This window comes from Oncorhynchus clarkii, chromosome 4 (assembly GCF_045791955.1).
Source record: "Oncorhynchus clarkii lewisi isolate Uvic-CL-2024 chromosome 4, UVic_Ocla_1.0, whole genome shotgun sequence".
Classification (NCBI taxonomy): domain Eukaryota; kingdom Metazoa; phylum Chordata; class Actinopteri; order Salmoniformes; family Salmonidae; genus Oncorhynchus; species Oncorhynchus clarkii.
This window is the reverse complement of record NC_092150.1, coordinates 34,326,769-34,346,153: the sequence shown is the minus strand read 5'-3', so window position 1 is coordinate 34,346,153 and position 19,385 is coordinate 34,326,769. Positions and strand designations below refer to the sequence as shown.

The 19,385-nt window shown below is 41.0% G+C and overlaps 1 protein-coding gene across 14 annotated transcripts in view; it reads right to left on the bottom strand.

Moving 5' to 3' along the window:
- The window catches only part of LOC139406747 (CMP-N-acetylneuraminate-beta-1,4-galactoside alpha-2,3-sialyltransferase-like), a 109,648-nt gene extending 90,644 nt beyond the window's left edge, over nt 1–19,004 (bottom strand). For 6 of the 14 annotated variants that reach the window (XR_011634021.1, XR_011634018.1, XM_071149744.1 and 3 more), the window contains exons 1-3: nt 18,779–18,967; nt 15,441–15,567; nt 3,543–3,585 (exon numbers count right to left, since the gene is read on the bottom strand). Coding sequence is in view for 9 of the 14 variants with exons in the window: in XM_071149744.1 (XP_071005845.1) it covers nt 3,543–3,585; nt 15,441–15,561 (164 nt within the window). In the remaining 5 variants the exon portion in view is untranslated. Of the gene's footprint in view, nt 1–3,542; nt 3,586–15,440; nt 15,588–18,778 lie in introns of all 14 variants that reach the window. The other 8 variants (XR_011634022.1, XR_011634019.1, XR_011634020.1 and 5 more) reach the window with 8 other exon arrangements.
- Between the last annotated feature and the right edge of the window lie 381 nt (nt 19,005–19,385).

The window sequence follows — 19,385 nt, the reverse complement described above, 5'->3', positions numbered from 1 at the left end:
ACACTTTTGTATGAATTAATAGAATGATTTTATCGATAGGAGTGGGGGAAAAAGGTGCTTGTGGTTGTGCATTCATAAGCACACAAAAGCACATCAAAGTCGGCCTTAACGAGAAGTAATCAAATAAAAGACAACACTACTAAAAGCCTATTTCACACGATAGCCTGCTGCATTTGCAATAACTTTTCTTTCATTTAGACTTTGGCACAAATTCACTGACTCGCCCATGGATTGACGTTTCAGCATTGTCTCAATGAAGAGTTTGGTACTCGACTAGCCATGTGTGACATGCACGCACAGTTGCATGCCTGCTAGAGTTAGTGGCAGGAGGACAAGCAATATCCACCGCCGTAGTACGGATGAAGACTGAGCTGAAATGTGAAGCTAACTGAAGCTGGTTAGCTTTAGAAAACCCTGAGTAGATCTAGCTTGCTTCATTGGCAATGTTCCCTGTTATTGTCAGCATTGAGCAAATTTCACGTCTTCTGAACGCAAACGTCCGGAGCGCGTTTACTGTGAACACTAAGGCTGTACTTGCTTTAAGTTAGTTTTAAACCGTGGCCAAGTAAGTAACTGTGGCTATTTGATCAGAATGGCCTACCATAAAAAATAATGAAGAAAAATGCATCCCATAACATTAACATGGAAACAGCTGTTCTATCATTCAGCCCACAGTAGCAGCAAATGTGTGGCGTTAAATGTTGGTCTACATTCCGTGAGACTTTTGAAAAAAACATGCCTGACTTGCTTTTCAAAGTTGCACACAATTTGTGCTCTTGTAGTAAGCAACCACTCCCACATTCTTGACTAGAACTGAGCTATAACAAGGCTAATTAACTAGCAAAGAATATGATCAAATGTGCACAGGTGGCTGGCTATATGCAGCTCTCGCTTTGATCTCAAAACAAGCACGTCTACTCGTGACAGCTCATGCTGTAAACACAGAACAGTTCAACGTGAGTGGCACAGATCCATATATGGTAATGCATATTTGCATATTAGGCCTACTTTAGCTCTGACTGGTTATGGCATACCGGTCTATGTAGAGTGTGGGCTGAGTCAATTGAATCCTACTCCAATGCACTCAGCCTACAATAAAATCGATTGCAGTTAGTTTTGCATACTAAGTCTTGCATAGTTTTGTTTCGGTATGTTACATTGAAAGTGGCTAATATTGTGTTGATTTGAGCACAATTTCCATGGTAAAGCAAAACGTTGATAGTGTTAACTAATTGAGAAAACTCTAGAAAGTTGAGCTCAATCTCGTACTTCTCTGTGCAGGCTGATATTTCTTCTGCGCCGGCAGTCTGCTGGGGAGCTGGTATGACAGCAACCCAAGCTTTGGTTTGTTTACCTGGCAACTGCTTCAAATGCTAACTTTTTTTTGCACCTGTGTCACAAATCAATGCAAGTACCTGGACCATTTCTTTGGAAATTCCTCATGTCGAACTCATTGTTAGAAAAAAGTTTGGTTCAAATAAGATGCTAGGTACTATAATTTTTGCATATTATATGAATCCTATGAATTAAAATGGCTAATATGGGTGAAATCAATTAGCTTAACTTCTCAGAGATCAAATAATATTTCAACAAAATAATGATTCCGGAATGCTTAATTTTTTCTAACTCCAGAAACGATTTCAGAACAATCTGGGTGTCATGACTTGCTGAAATTAAATTAACGACCCCCCTGTGAGAAGGAAACCCACAACCTTGATGTTGCTAGTATCATGCTCTTACGTATAACTAATCAATTTAATCATTAACAAATACTAAAACACACAAAAATAATTATCTTGTGAAATAACTCGGAATACTTGCGATAAGGAGCTGAAGCAGTAACAGTCTTAAGAGTTTGATGACTGTCGAGGCTAACGAAAACATGCACTGCTCAAAAAAACAAGGGAACAATTAAACAACACAATGTAACTCCAAGTCAATCACACTTCTGTGAAATCAAACTGTCCACTTAGGAAGCAACACTGATTGACAATAAATTTCACATGCTGTTGTGCAAATGGAATAGACAACAGGTGGAAATTATAGGCAATTAGCAAGACACCCCCAATAAAGGAGTGGTTCTGCAGGTGGTGACCACAGACCACTTCTCAGTTCCTATGCTTCCTGGCTGATGTTTTGGTCACTTTTGAATGCTGGCGGTGCTTTCACTCTAGTGGTAGCATGAGACGGAGTCTACAACCCACCAAGTGGCTCAGGTAGTGCAGCTCATCCAGGATGGCACATCAATGCGAGCTGTGGCAAGAAGGTTTGCTGTGTCTGTCAGCGTAGTGTCCAGAGCATGGAGGCGCTACCAGGAAACAGGCCAGTACATCAGAAGACGTGGAGGAGGCCGTAGGAGGGCAACAACCCAGCAGCAGGACCGCTACCTCTGCCTTTGTGCAAGAAGGAGCAGGAGGAGCACTGTCAGAGCCCTGCAAAATGAACTCCAGCAGGCCACAAATGTGCATGTGTCTGCTCAAACGGTCAGAAACAGACTCCATGAGGGTGGTATGAGGGCCCGACGTCCACAGGTGAGGGTTGTGCTTACAGCCCAACACCGTGCAGGACGTTTGGCATTTGCCAGAGAACACCAAGATTGGCAAATTCGCCACTGGCTCCCTGTGCTCGTCACAGATGAAAGCAGGTTCACACTGAGCACATGTGACAGACGTGACAGAGTCTGGAGAAGCCGTGGAGAACGTTCTGCTGCCTGCAACATCCTCCAGCATGACCGGTTTGGCGATGGGTCAGTCATGGTGTGGGGTGGCATTTCTTTGGGGGGCCTCTATGTGCTCGCCAGAGGTAGCCTGACTGCCATTAGGTACCGTGATGAGATCCTCAGACCCCTTGTGAGACCATATGCTGGTGCGGTTGGCCCTGGGTTCCTCCTAATGCAAGACAATGCTAGACCTCATGTGGCTGGAGTGTGTCAGCAGTTCCTGCAAGAGGAAGGCATTGATGCTATGGACTGGCCCGCCTGTTCCCCAGACCTGAATCCAATTGAGCACATCTGGGACATCATGTCTCACTCCATCCACCAACGCCACGTTGCACCACAGACTGTCCAGGAGTTGGTGGATGCTTTAGTCCAGGTCTGGGACGAGATCCCTCAGGAGACCATCCGCCACCTCATCAGGAGCATGCCCAGGCGTTGTAGGGAGGTCATACAGGCACGTGGAGGCCACATACTCTACTGAGCCTCATTTTGACTTGTTTTAAGGACATTACATCAAAGTTGGATCAGCCTGTAGTGTGGTTTTCCACTTTAATTTTGAGTGTGACTCCAAATCCAGACCACCATGGGTTGATACATTTGATTTCCATTGATAATTTTTGTGTGATTTTGTTGTCAGCACATTCAACTTTAAAGAAAAAAATATTTAATAAGAATATTTCATTCATTCAGATCTAGGATGTGTTATTTTAGTGTTCCCTTTATTTTTTTGAGCAGTGTACATGAACACTAGCCAAAACACACAAAGCAAGGTGAAGGGGTAAAACACAACACACTGGAAAAGAGAATGTATTAAGGGAATACTTACAGATTACCATCCAACTTCAGCAAGAATCCCTGTTTGTCATACACTAGAGCGAGAAAGAGAGCGACAGAGTGAGATTAAGTAAATGTTGATGGCTAGAGAACAAAGAACAAAACATTGCAAAACGGATGAATACAAACTAAAACAAAAAGTGTAGTAATCAATGTTTACATTCTTTCATATTAATTTAGCTGTGGATCATCTATAGACAAGGTGCCATGAAGCTTAAAAGAACAACTAGTGGAAAGCAATGAGAGTATTACATTTTTGGTAAGTTTCTGTTGGAGCTTGGGTCATAGGAAACGTCATGGATCATGAGGCAGTAGCTATTTCTACTTATGACATGGACACATATGAATCTCTTACGACATGGGTACATTTTCAACTTCATAAAAACATGTCTGTCTGCAATCATCATATTATATTCGTCATCAGAGGTCACTGGATCTGTTCTTTAAACTGGTAATGACTGTGTCCTCTCTGCCCTTTATTTGCAGGCCTGGTACATGACTTCATGTCCTTATGGGAGTGGAACAGTAACACAAAAAACATCATATTTGCTCTTCTCAATGGTCTGGCTGGCAAATGTGTCTAGATAAATTATGTGGTTTAGTTGAACTGATTTATTGAGGTCAGGACAACTTAATCTCAATCTTAGCTTTCTTCATTCAAAATAACATTGTTAAAAACAAGAAAACAAATGATAGTTTTGAATCCAACATTTCCTGTTAAAACAAAGGTAAACAGAGGTCACACTTGTATTTGAAAAGCAGCAGAGCACTGTTCACCCACTTTCAAAACAGTACATTCAGTCAAAAAAAAAAAGTACATATCTTTAACATTTGCCCGGCAGAGTTCAATTAAATTGACACTGGAGTAGCCAGATCTAAGGCCTCTCATTAGTTACTCAAGTTATCCAGCTCTTTCATGGTGCTGCTATCTGCCTGCTAAAGCAAATAACTCTGTGCACCCTGCTGCTTAAAAGGAAATTAAGCACAAATAAAATGAGAAGAGATCTTGGAGATCTTCAAGAACACTGAAGATAAAGCTGTAAATTGATCGAATACCATCTGGCTGTGGGAGACTAGACCACAGTGTGTGATGGAGTGTGTGTCGTATGTGTGTGTGTTAGAGGTCGACCGATTAATCGAAAATGGGGGCCGATTTCAAGTTTTAATTAGGGCCGATTTCAAGTTTTCATAACAATCAGAAATCGGTCATCTTGGAACACATTCTTATTTTCAATGACGGTCTAGGAACAGTGGGTTAACTGCATTGTTCGGGGCAGAATGACAGATTTTTAACTTGTCAGTTCAGGGATTCAATCTTGCAACCTTACAGTTAACTAGTCCAACGCTCTAATCACCTGCCTCACGAGGTGGGCGCCTGTTACGCGAATGCAGTAAGAAGCCAAGGTAAGTTGCTAGCTAGCATTAAACTTATTCAATCATAATCATTAGTTATAACTACACATGGTTGATGATATTAGTAGTTTATCTAGCGTGTCCTGCGTTGCATATAATCGATCCAGTGCGCATTCGCGAAAAAGGACTGTCGTTGCTCCAACGTGTACCTAACCATAAACACCAATGTCTTTGTTAAAAATCAATACACAGAAGTATATATTTTTAAACCTGCATATTTAGCTAAAATAAATCCAGGTTAGCAGGCAATATTAACCAGGTGAAATTGTGTCACTTCTCTTGCGTTCATTGCACGCAGAGTCAGGGTATATGCAACAGTTTGGGCCGCCTGACTCATTGCGAACTAATTTGCCAGAATTTTACGTAATTATGACATAACATTGAAGATTGTGCAATGTAACAGGAATATAAAATAAACATCTGTTCCGTATTTCACTGAAAGAATAAACGTCTTGTTTTCGAGATGATAGTTTCCGGATTTGACCATATTAATGACCTAAGGCTCGTATTTCTGTGTTATTATATTATAATTAAGTCTATGATTTGATAGAGCAGTCTGACTGAGCGATGGTAGGCCCCAGCAGGCTCATAAGCATTCATTCAAACAGCACTTTCATGCATTTTGCCAGCAGCGCTGCTGTTTATGACTTCAAGCCTATCAACTCCCGAGATTAGGCTGGTGTAACAATGTGATGTGAAATGGCTAGCTAGTTAGCGGGGTGCGCGCTAATAGAGTTTCAAACGTCACTCGCTCTGAGACTTGGAGTAGTTGTTCCTCTTGCTCTGCATGGGTAACGCTGCTGCGAGGGTGGCTATTGTCGTTGTGTTCCTGGTTCGAGCCCAGGTAGGAGCGAGGAGAGGTACGGAAGCTATACTGTTACACTGGCAATGCTAAAGCGCCTATAAGAACACCCAAAGGTATATGAAATACAAATGGTATAGAGAGAAATAGTCCTATAATTCCTATAATAACTACAACCTAAAACGTCTTACCTGGGAATACTGAAGACTCATGTTAAAAGGAACCACCAGCTTTCATATGTTCTCATGTTCTGAGCAAGGAACTTAAACGTTAGCTTTCTTACATGGCACTTATTGCACTTTTACTTTCTTCTCCAACACTTTGTTTTTGCATTATTTAAACCAAATTGAACATGTTTCATTATTTATTTGAGGCTAAATTGATTTTATTGATGTATTATATTAAGTTAAAATAAGTGTTCATTCAGTATTGTTGTAATTGTCATTATTACAAATACATTTTAAAAATCGGCTGATTAATCGCTATCGGCTTTTTTAGTCCTCCAATAATCGGTATCGGCGTTGAAAAATCATAATCGGTCAACCTCTAGTGTGTGTGTGCATGTGTGTGTATGTGTGTGTGTGGGAGGAGTGCTGTGGTGACAGGTTCATTGAGTGCTGATGGGATTGAGAGGTTTGTTGTGAAGTGTGGTGGGTTAGTTGGGGAGGAGATAAATCGGTGCTTGTTAATATTGCTGGGCAGAGAGTGAGATTTGTTCTAGCAGCAAGCCTCTAGCCAGCTACCTCTGGGCTCTAGATTCCGGGGTCTGGAAATCAGGGGAGCTCATGGGTCCTGCTCTTACAAATATATATCTCTTAACTGCAGGGTGGATTTTGGTCGACTATGGGTGTTTCTATGGCACGTTTTCATTTCCTATGTCAAGGTCATTAATGAGGTTGAATGATCCACATTTGGTTATGAAATTCAAAAGAAGGCTGGTTCTCAATGTACAGTGAATCATTAAAACATTAAAGGTGAAGTCTTACATACAAAAGAGAAATACTGAATGAAATTGTACATTTCCAGCCATTCTTTTCCTATAAAATTAACACATATAGATAGAAGATAATTGTCTTTGAAAGATATACTGTATTTCAACATGTGGACATACCATAGAAGATTGAACTGGTGGCAGTTTGGAAATGTTTTAAAATGTTGGGAGGTGATGGATTTCAATAAATTAAATATATAGTTTCAATAATACAGTGAATGACCACTATTATCATCTGATATGCCAGATACACTATTTACAGCAGTTGCACTCAATTCTAGATGTTTGTTAATCAAATGTAAGCACACCTAAGTGAGTACTATGAGAAGGCCAGGCTTTTGAAAATGCATAAGATTGACAAAACCTCCCAACATGGATGCCGGGTATATATGTGGCAGGGTTGGCTTAACTCTAAACCTTAATCTATACTACCTGAGTGAAATAATCGTCCCACGGAGAAAAAACTATCCAGGTCTTTCTCTGAAACACAAGAGTTAAGTAACGAGTTAAGCCCCAGGGTAGTAAGTGTTCAGTTAGATATCGCTGGACAAGCCCTCCTATCCAAGGGAAAACCATAGAAATATAATTGCTTGCCATGGGCTTGAATGGGAATGTTCGTTGTAGAAATGTTATTTCTATGTGGAAAACAGTGTGAAAACAGGTGGTTGATTGAGTAGTGTTAGTCATAGGGTGTGACATAAACAAGAATCCATATTAACCACCACCCTCATAATTCCCACTAACACTTCCAGCACGCTTTGTAACACCTGTCTTCAGAAGGAGTGGACCAAAGCGCAGCGTGAAAAGTGTTAATGATTATTTTATTAACAAAAAACACTCGAACAAAGTAACAAAACGAAAGCGAACAGTTCTGTCAGGTAACAGAGACAAAACAGAAAATAACTACCCACAGACACAGGTGGGAAAAAGGCTGCCTAAGTATGATTCCCAATCAGAGACAACGATAGACAGCTGCCTCTGATTGGGAACCATACTCGGCCAAAACAAAGAAATAGGCAACATAGAATGCCCACCCCAAATCACACCCTGACCTAACCAAATAGAGAAATAAAACGGCTCTCTAAGGTCAGGGCGTGACACCCTCTCTCAGAAGAGCACATCCATCTCCTGTTCTGTTGCTCCTAGGCAGCTAGGCTCTACCGCCAACATCATCATTCACTGTCGTCTCAGCCTGCCATTTTACAAAGTGTTGGACGATATTGAAAATCATGAGATTAAGCAATAACCCCATTAAAAATAAACAAATTTAAAGCTGTCATGACAGGATGATTAAAAAGAGAAGTAATTCCATCAAGTTTACGCAGTTGAAGGGAATGGTTTAAGGGTTTGGTTTGCACATCATTGGACATTGAGGAGTCCAAACAAGTGAATAATACACTTTCTGCCAAGTCCAAACTACCTCCTGAGAGGTGCATTGCTTGATAGTGGGTTCATAGGAAAACAAGCTATTGTTGTAGAACAAGCTGTTAGATAGGGGATGTGTCCCAAATGGCACCCTATTCCCTATGTAGTGTACCACTTTTGACCAGGGCCCATAGCACTCTGGTTAAAAGTAGTGAATTATGTAGAGAATAGGGATGCAGCCTCAAATCAGGGATGAGGACCATTTTTAAAGAGGTACACCTTACAAACCACATAAAAGAAAGTTCAACACACCCAACAGCGACACCGCCGTTGGCGTAAATGTACCGTAAAATCAGGACAGGGGGTGTGAGGTTGTTGAGTTGCTCTCACAATATCTGTTGTTTGAGGATACCTGTTAGCCTGCTAAACTTCCTTTCTTTCTTTGGCTCATCTGCCAAAAAGCTTAAACACTCAGAGTAAAGTTAAATGCACTAATCTCCAAACGTTTACTTGGTTTTTACATAATGGGCTATTTTCAAATCAAGCCTGGACTCAGGTTGGCAGAGAACAAGAAGCCCTACGGCATCATGCTTGGCTCGCTCCTTCCATCCCTTTTCTGAACTTGGAAACTCAACTTGCATCTGTGGAGAGTGGTGAACAAACATATCTCCCAAATTGCTAACAAATGCTGATATGCCTGAGGTACAGGAATCATTTTCCGCTTTGAAATATGTGTATTTTCACAGACCCTGCTAGTTGACGGAGTGAGAGGAAGGACATGAGAGAACGAAAGAGAAGAGTAGTGTTGTTCTTGTTTCTCCTGAGTTAGACATTTAACCTAAACATTTAACTTTAAAAAACATCATGATTTTGTACATAACTATACAAAAAACTTTACAAAATAAACACGACAGAGTCGTGTAATGCTCTATAGCTGTGTAGTTACGTTGTAGGCCTACTGTACGTTGTTACATATAACTTTAGTTAGCCTATTCCGGTAATTTAGTTATTCTGTTATTAATGTTATTAATAACATTTTGCTATTACGCAGAGAAAAGCTCAGGCTGGAATAACATTATTTAACAGTATAATAATTACTTGAAAGTAAGACTTGCCTAGGAGATTTCGAAACAAAAGTCTCCTTGGTGTCTTTTATACTGATAACAAGTTCAAACGGGTGCCATTAATACAGGTAACGAGTGGAGGACAGAGACGCCTCTTAAAGAAGTTGTTACAGGTCTGTGAGAGCCAGAAATCTTGCTTGTTTGTAGGTGACCAAATACTTATTTTCCACCATAATTTGCAAATAAATTCATAAAAAATCCTACAATGTGATTTTCAGGATTTTTTTTCTCATTTTGGCTGTCATAGTTGAAGTGAACCTATGATGAAAATTACAGGCCTCTCATCTTTTTAAGTGGGAGAACTTGCACAATTGGTGGCTGACTATACCCCACTGTACCTTAGATAACCCTTTAGTTCCACCTCCCACACCTGCGGTGACCTCACCTGGTTTAAATGATGTTTCTAGAGACAATATCTCTCTCATTGTCACTCAATGCCTAGGTTTACCTCCTCCACTGGATTCACATTCTACCATACTTTTGTCTGTACATTATGCCTTGAATCTATTCTACCGTGCCCAGAAACCTGCTCCTTTAACTCTCTGTTCCGAAAGTACTAGACGACTAGTTCTTATAGCCTTTAGCCGTACCCTTATCATACTCCTCTGTTCCTCTGGTGATGTAGAGGTTAATCCAGGCCCTGCAGTGCCTAGCTCCACTCCCATTCCACAGGAACTCTCATTTGTTGACTTCTGTATCCTTAAAAGCCTTGGTTTCATGCATGTTAACATTAGAAGCCTCCTCCCTAAGTTTGTTTTATTCACTTCTTTAGCACACTCTGCCAACCCGGATGTCCTAGCCGTGTCTGAATCCTGGCTTAGGAAGACCACCAAAACCCCTGGAATTTTCATCCCTAACTATAAAATTTTCCGACAAGATGTTTTCCGACAACCTGCCAAAGGGGGCGAAGTTGCAATCTACTGCAGAGTTCTGTCTTACTATCCAGGACTGTGCCCAAACAATTTGAGATTCTACTTTTAAAAATCCACCTTTCCAGAAACAAGTCTCTCACCATTGCCGCTGCTATAGACCACCTTCTGGCCCCAGATGTGCCCTGGACACCATATGTGAATTGATTGCCCCCCAACTATCTTCAGCGCTCCTGCTGTTAGGTGACCTAAACTGGGACATGCTTAACACCCCGGCCATCCTACAATCTAAGCTTGATGCCCTCAATCTCACACAAATGATCAATGAAACTACCAGGTACAAACCCAAATCCGTAAACATGGGCACCCTCATAGATATCATCCTAATCAACCTGCCATCCAAATACTGTCATCAACCAGGATCTCAGCAATCACTGCCTCATTACCTGCGTGCGTAATGGGTCTGCGGTCAAACTACCACCCTTCATCACTCTCAAACGCTCCCGAAAACACTTCAGCGAGCAGGCCTTTCTAATCGACCTGGCAGGGGTATCCTGGAAGGATATTGACCTCATTCCGTTAGTAGAGGATGCCTGGTTATTCTTAAAGTGCTTTCCTCACCATCTTAAATAAGCATGCCTCATTTAAAAAATGTAGAACCAGGAACAGATATAGCCCTTGGTTCACTCCGGACCTGGCTGCCCTTGACCAGCACAAAAACATCCTGTGGTGTACTGCATTAGCATCGAATAGCCCCCGCGATATGCAACTTCCAGGGAAGTTAGGAACCAATATACACAGGCAGTTAGGAAAGCAAAGGCTAGCTTTTTCAAACAGAAATTTGCATCCTGTCGCACAAACTCCAAAAAGTTCTGGGACACTGTAAATTCCATGGAGAATAAGAGCACCTCCTCCCAGCTGCTCACTGCACTGAGACTAGGAAACACTGTCACCACCGATAAATCCAAGATAATTTAGAATTTCAATAAGCATTTCACTACGGCTGGCCATGCTTTAAACCTGGCTACCCCTACCCCGGTCAACAGCTCTGCACCCCACACAGCAACTTGCCTAAGCCTCCCCCATTTCTCCTTCACCCAAGTACAGATAGCTGATGTTCTGAAAGAGCTGCAAAATCTGGACCCCAACAAATCAGCAGGGGCTTGACAATCTGGACCCTCTCTTTCTAAAATTATCAGCAGAAATTGTTGCAACCCCTATTACTAGCCTGTTCAACTTCTCTTTCGTATCGTCTGAGATTCCCAAAGATTGGAAAGCTGCCGTGGTCATCCCCCTCTTCAAAACCTATATCTATCCTACCCTGCCTTTCTAAGGCCTACGAAAGTCAAGTTAACAAACAGATCACCAACCATTTCGAATCCCATCGTACCTTCTCCGCTATGCAATGTGGTTTCCGAGCAGGTCATGGGTGCACCTCAGCCATGCTCAAGGTCCTAAACGATATCATAACCGCCATCGATAAGAGACAATACTGTGCAGTTGTATTCATCGACCTGGCCAAGGCTTTCAAATCTGTCAATCACCACATTCTTATCGGCAGACTCAACAGCCTTGGTTTCTCAAGACTGCCTTGTCTGGTTCACCCACTACTTCTCAGAAGTGTTCAGAGTGTCAAATCGGAGGGCCTGTTGTCCGGACCTCTGACAATTTCTATGGGGGTGCCACAGGGTTCAATCCTCGGGCCGACTCTTTTCTCTGTATACATCAATGATGTGGCTCTGGCTGCTGGTGATTCTCTGATCCACCTCTCCACCTCTACTTCTGCCCCTTCTTTGGACACTGTGTTAACTAACCTCCAGACGAGCTTCAATGCCATACAACTATCCTTCCATGGCCTCCAACTGCTCTTAAATGCAAGTATAACTAAATGCATGCTCTTCAACCGATCGCTGCCCGCACCTGCCTGCCCGTCCAGCATCACTAGTCTGGACGGTTCTGACTTAGAATATGTGGACAACTACAAATACCTAGGTGTCTGGTTAGACTGTAAACTCTCCTTCCAGACTCACATTAAGCATCTCCAATCCAAAATGAAATCTAGAATCGGCTTCCTATTATGCAACAAAGCATCCTTCACTCATGCTGCTAAACATACCCTCGTAAAACTGACTATCTACCGATCCTTGACTTCAGCGATCTCATTTACAAAATAGCCTCCAACACTCTACTCAGCAAATTGGATGTAGTCTATCACAGTGCCATCCGTTTTGTCACCAAAGCCCCATATACTACCCACCACTGTGACCTGCATGCTCCCGTTGGCTGGCCCTCGCTTCACATTCGTCGCCAAACCCATGGGCTCCAGGTCATCTATAAGTCTTTGCTAGGTAAAGCCCTGCCTTATCTCAGCTCACTGGTCACCATAGCAGCACCCACCCGTAGCACGTGCTCCAGCAGGTATATTTCACTGATCACCCCCAAAGTCAATTCTTCCTTTGACCGCCTTTCCTTCCAGTTCTCTGCTGCCAATGACTGTAACGAACTGCAAAAATCACTGAAGCTGGAGACTCATATCTCCCTCACTAACTTTAAGCATCAGCTGTCAGAGCAGCTCACAGATCACTGCACCTGTACGTAGCCCATCTGTAAATAGCCCATCCAACTACCTCATCCCCATACTGTTATTTATTTATTTTGCTCCTTTGCACCCCAGTATCTCTACTTGCACATTCATCTTCTGCACATCTATCACTCGTAAATGTGATATTTTTTTTATTTTTTTATGCATTTGCTAAATTGTCTATAAACCTGTTTTTGCTATGTCATTATGGGGTTTTGTGTGTAGATTGATGAGGAAAAGAGCTGTAACATAACAAAATGTGGAAAAAGTAAAGGGGTCTGATTACTTTCCAAACGCAATGTAAGTGCCTTTGAGCGGTGTATGGTAGTCGGTGCCAGACGCACCGGTTTGTGTCAAGAACTACAACACTTCTGGGTTTGTCATGGTTAACAGTTTCCCGTGTGTATCAAGCATGGTTCACCACCCAAAGGACATCCAGCTAACTTGACACAATTGTGGGAAGCATTGTAGTCAACATGGGCCAGCATCCCTGTGGAAGACTTTTGACATCTTGTAGATTCCATGTCCCAATGAACTGAGGCTGTTGAGAGCAAAGGGGATGCAACTCGATATTAGGAAGGTGTTCCTAATGTTTTGTACACTCAGTGTACATAACAACATAAGACAATACAATGCAAAATACAATCCAAAATATATAAAAATGTCTGTCTCTTCACAGTCCCCATTGTGCCGTAATGTGTTCTTTTATCAATTTTTTTAAATCCGATTTTATTGCTAGCTTGAGTTACTTGGGGTGGCAGAGAGTTCCATGTATTCATGGCTCTATTTAATACTGTGTGTTTCCCAGCCTCTGTTCTGGACCTGGGGACTGTGAAGAGACCTCTGGCTGCATGTCTTGTGTGGTACCGATGAGTGCCCGAACTGTGTGACAACTGCTTCAACAGACAATTCAGTACTGTTAACCCATCAACACCTTGCACAAAGACCAATAGTGATGCAGTCAATCTCTCCTCAACTCTGAGGAGAGATTGACATGCATACCACTGACATTCGCCCTCCGTGTACATCTAAGCGCAATACGTGCTGCTCTTTTCTGGACCAACTGCAATTTTCCTATGTCCTTCTTTGCCGCACATGACCAGACAACTGGGCAGTAGTCTATGTGCGACAAAATCAAGGCCTGTAGGACCTTCCTGGTTTGCTTAGATGCCAAGAAAGCAGAACAATGCCTTATCATGGACAGACCTATTCACATTCTAGCAACCATTGAGTCTATATGTTTTGACCATGACAGCTTGCTATCTAGGGTTACAACTAGCAGTTTAGTCTCCTCAACTTGCTCAATCGTCACATTATTAAGTAATAGATCAAGATGAGGTTTAGGGTTGAGTGAGTGATTTTTCCCGAAAAACTATGCTTTTAGTTTTTTTATATTTAGCACCAGCCTATTGCTAGTTACCCATTCTAAAACTGACTGAAGCTCTATGTTAAGGGTGTCAGTTATTTGTTTTACTGTCTTAGCTTACGTGTATACGGTTGAATAGTCAGAGTACATAGACACACAGGCTTTATTCAAAGTCAGTGAAAGGTCATTAGTAAAAACAGAAAACAATAATTACCCAAGCCAGCTGCCCTTGTGGTTCACCACACTCGGGTAACTGTCAATCCATGATAAGGCAGAGGATGTAAATCCATAACGCCTACGTTTTTTCACCAAGAGGTTATGATCGATGACATCAAAAGCTGCACTGAATACTAACAAAACAGCTCCCACAATCTTCTTATCATTTTCTTTCAGCCAATCATCAGGAATTTGTGTCCGTGCCGAGCATGTTGAGTGCCCTTCCCTATAAGCATGCTGAAAGTCTGTTTTTTATTTGTTTTCTGTAAAATATCACTGTATTTGGTCAAACATGATTTTTTCCAAAAGTTTGCTAAGCATTGGTAACAGGCTGATTGGTCGGCTGTCTGAACCATTACGGGTGCTTTGGTATTCTTGGATAGTGGAAAGACCTTTGCCTCCCTCCATGTCTGATGGCACACACCATCTTCTAGGCCTAAATTGAAGATATGTCAAACAGGAGTCACAATGTATTCCGCTACCAACGTCAGCAATTTACCATCCAGGTTGTCGGTACCAGGTGTTGTGCCCTTATTTAGAGATAGCAACAATATTTTCACCTCTCCCACACCAACTTTGCAGAACTCAAAACTACAGTCGTTGTCTTTCATTATTTGGTCCGTTGTGCATGAATATAAAGGCTCAGCATTTATTGCTCACATGTCATGCCTCAGTTTGAAAATATTGTCAACAAAAAATTATATTCAGGTGGTTGGCAATATCAAAGGGTTTTGTTACGAACAAGCCATCTACCTCAATGAAGGATTAAGCCGAGTTCGCTTTTTTTGCCTAGGATTTCATTTAAGGTACTCCAGAGATTTTTAATATCATGCTTTATATAATTTCTTTATTCTATAGTGTAGTTAATTTTGTTTAGTTACGTGATTTCTGAATTTACTGAATATACAGTACATCTTTCAGTTCCATGTTTCCTAAATTGAATTAGTCTCTTAGCTCCCCCTTCTGGTAAGTAGTAGTATACACAAAACATGCTGCTACAATGACAGGAAACATTATGCTGGATGGGGGTGGGGGCAAAGCTTGGTGCATCATACTCATTATAAACATGTTTGGCATGACAATGAATAACAATGATTTGGCATGACGGCACAAACAGACTGGCACTCCGTCTAGGACATGGGTAGTTGCTATACTGTACTTACGTGATGATTTATGTCCCCAGCCCCAGGGGTGCAGTCTCCCAGACGAGTAGTAGAGGAAGCCCAGGACCACCATGGGACAAAGCACCAGGAGCAGGTGACGGGTTGGCTTCATGATTCTCATCCCCTTCTACTGTGCATGGCACCATCCTCATTGTAGGTGAAGAGGATGGTTTGTTATCAGGATGAATTCAATTTCAAAATGCATGGATATTTTTTTTTTTATAGGAAAAAGTAGTATAGAATATAATAGCATAGAATATGATACAATCCAATATATGGAATTACAATGCACTTTTTATAGAATAGTGTCAAAATAATAGAATAGAACAGGATAGAATAGCAGCAGGTTCGGTTCATTGATTGCGCAGAACTTCAACTGCACACCTAATTGAGGAACATTTTGTTCTCTAATATCAAGGCGAGATTTGAGTTTTGATAACTGGTTGCACGATGTGCTAGCAACAACAATCAGTTGATTCTTGTAAAAATGTCAATTCTGAAGACTCTTATCTGTACCTATGTTTATCCTGTACAACAACGGTCCTTCCACATAGTGTTCATATTCATACCTTTTTTTAAATACATTTTTTAAATCGAAAAGTTTAAACCACCGACTTTTTCATTTGTGTTTTCAACTCAGCGCAAAAGTCAAGACAAGCCAAGACATCTCAAACGTCAAGAAATCTCCAGTTGAGCAACATAAATTAGGAAAAAGTCACTGGTTGTATTCCATAAAATATGTTATTAAAAGTATGATGGGCCGCAGTTGCAGGTAGGCGTTTTCTGAATTGGCATTTTTTTTAAAGTATCGACTGATGACTTAACGTTGTTGCTAGCATATCGCTTGACCACTTATCAAAACTCAACTCGGCCTCGATTTAAGAGAACGGAGATGAGCATTCCTCCGCTACCGCACCTCCTGCATTGGCACCACCTGGGGACATGCACCAGAATTTCATTACAATCGGAGCTCAGTCCTAAAGACCAGGGCTAAGGAGCTGGTGGGTCCGAGGAAAAAAAAGTGCCTTTTCTAAAATAATTTCCTGTAATTCTAATTTTACATGAATGGAGACATTACAATAATGTTTTTTTTTATACCACACAAATGGTGGTAGCTACTCTGACATGTACATACTGAGATCAATAAAACAAATGTCTTAAATGCAACCAATAAGGCCAATAAAAATAGTGGATAGGCCTACACAGATTTTAGGCCTAGAATATGAGGAGGAAATTATAGTCCACCAACTTTCCAGTGGCACTCAACTGTTCAAACAGATTTTTCCCCCGCAATTGTATTTTGAAATATTGCGAAATACCTTCTAGCTGCCTGATTTTCATTGAACGCTTCACCTCAACAATCAACTGTTTAATATTTTCTGTGCGGGTTGACCAATTGATGGATTCCCGACAGTAGACTAGGCCTATGCGCTCTTAATGTGACACAACATAATTTACAGCTATTGAAATATATATATATATATATATATATATATATATATATGTATCGATCCTCTGTAGCTAAATTAATTAATGTATTTTTTATAGAGACAGGAGTAATTATAATTTGGCAAATCCAGCACCCTTCCTTCATCACTGTTTTCTTCCATGAGCGATGCTCTCTCCAATGCCAAATAATCAACACTTATTATTAATTCAATCGATTGTGGTCAGTAACCACATAACATGGGTTACTGTGTAGGTTGGCTTACTGTTACAATAATATTTAAAATAATATATCAGTAAGTAGCCTCGCTTACAATTACAAAAGAATACATTCAGTAAGTCAATGAAGCCAATAGTGGTTTCAGTTTCAATGTTATTGAAACGATGTAGGCCTCATTAACATTTTAAACAATTCAAAAACATGTGTCATTACTTTAATAGCCTATGTGAAAAGTGTACAAATGTGTATTCGCATCAGTAGACTAAGCGACTGAGATGCATTCGAAAAGTATTGGAAAGTTCAGGAAAACATCAGGGATGCTCATCAGGCAATGTGTGTGTGTGTGTGTGTGTGTGTGTGTGTGTGTGTGGACAAAATCGCTTTCAATTGCTAGACTAATGATTATGAGCACTGACCTCGATTTAGCTAACATTTCCCAGCCTAATTGTGACCAAAGATCCGAACAGTTAAAACAAAAATCGGACATTGATTTATCCATTTCTATTTTTTTTATTTTATTTATCAAGATGAGTTCCCATGCTTGTCTCAAATAAGTGCAATGACGCTGTCCCAATCAAAATGGTGTTGGAATTATCAGTTGACCACGCATGGCAATTGCTTTACATTTATTATAACCAGTGGTTTAGTGCACTTTTTTTTTAAATAGATAGAACCATTTAAAAAAACGTTAGCCATAATTTCTGAATGAAAGTTGGTACCTACATGAAGCCTATGTATAAAATCATTTTAGAATATACATACAATGTACCAGCCTAATTGCATGATTGCTTATGCCACACATACTGTAAGTGGCTAAAGGAAAATGTTATATTTTTAAAATCCTAAAACCCCAAATCAAGCCTACCTTATTATAAATTAGGCCATCATCACTGTCAATCGTGAATGATAATTCAGTTTCATGGGAATATGCATTTCGATCTTGAATGATGTAAGGGTGGCTAACCAGCCGAACTAATCGAATTTTAGAACCGGTGGAGTTAAATTCTGGCATCGAATCAGAAAAACAATTCAACATCTCAGCACAATCAGCCTAACTACTATAATAGTAGTCTGATAAAATCATGCTATTGTATTATGTTTATGTAAAATACTAATTAATAATTAAGTGATCTTGCGAGACATAGCACCATTGTGAAAAGTGGCGAAGCGTCGCTCTGCTGCGCACCAGCAGCACTACACCCCTGATTATAACCGTTGGATGACTTCGGGAGTTTCACGTGACCACAGCTCTATGAAGTGAGTGGCGCATTCAGTTGACTACATTTTTTTATACACCATTGAGGCAGCGCAAAAGATTCGCGGCTGACCCAAAATCAGCCCTGAAAACCAGGTCCTGGTGACGTCCATGCTGTGGACCACCATGGTCGCCAGCCCAGCTCGGTCGTTCTTATTATAGCTCAGTGAGCTAGGTGGCTGTCAGGTATATCTGGACATGGAGGGACAGCTAAGCCAGCTAGCTAGCTAAACGAACAGCATTGCATACAGTGAACAGAAACAAAGCGCAAGACCAAACATGTATTGCACAGGCTTGTCGATATGTTAAATACCGGTATCTACTTTACATTCTATCACATTCTACTATATAAGCATGGCTGGTCACAGTACAGAAGCTAGCTAGCGCTATGCTAACTGTCACCTTTTGTGTCCTTACCGTTTCTTTGATGATACGTGTCCCAGAAGTGACTGATAGCTAAGATAAACATTTCGTCTTTATATGCAAGCTAACTGTCCATCTCCAGCGTCAATTTCAAATTGAAATCCAGCAGCGAGTGTACGTGGAACCCTCCTCAAAAGGTAAATAGCGGTCACTGTACAGTTGCACCATCAGCACACATAACACAGTGGACCCAACACTGACAGTGGGAGGGAACATCTCTGAAACGCCAAATCAGTGGCACACTGCTACAATGTAGCTAGTTGTGAGGGTGGAAAGAAGTCACGTTGTTGCGACTTGAATGTCAGTGCATTGGATTCAAATAGAAAAGCAGAAATAGGAAAGATAATCATACATTCATAAAGCTGTTCAGCACTTTATTGTCTTGTCTACATTCAAAAACAATGAGCAATGTTTGCTAAACACAAATGACATTCAACCTGTGTGAGAGCTGGTGCAAACCATAAACAGAGCAATATACAACTGCTATTTTTGTAAAGGCTGGGCTACTGTAATGTAAAGTATTCAGACCCCTAGACTTTTCCCACATTTTGTTACATTACAGCCTTATTCTAAATTGTTTTTATCCCTCATCAATCTACAC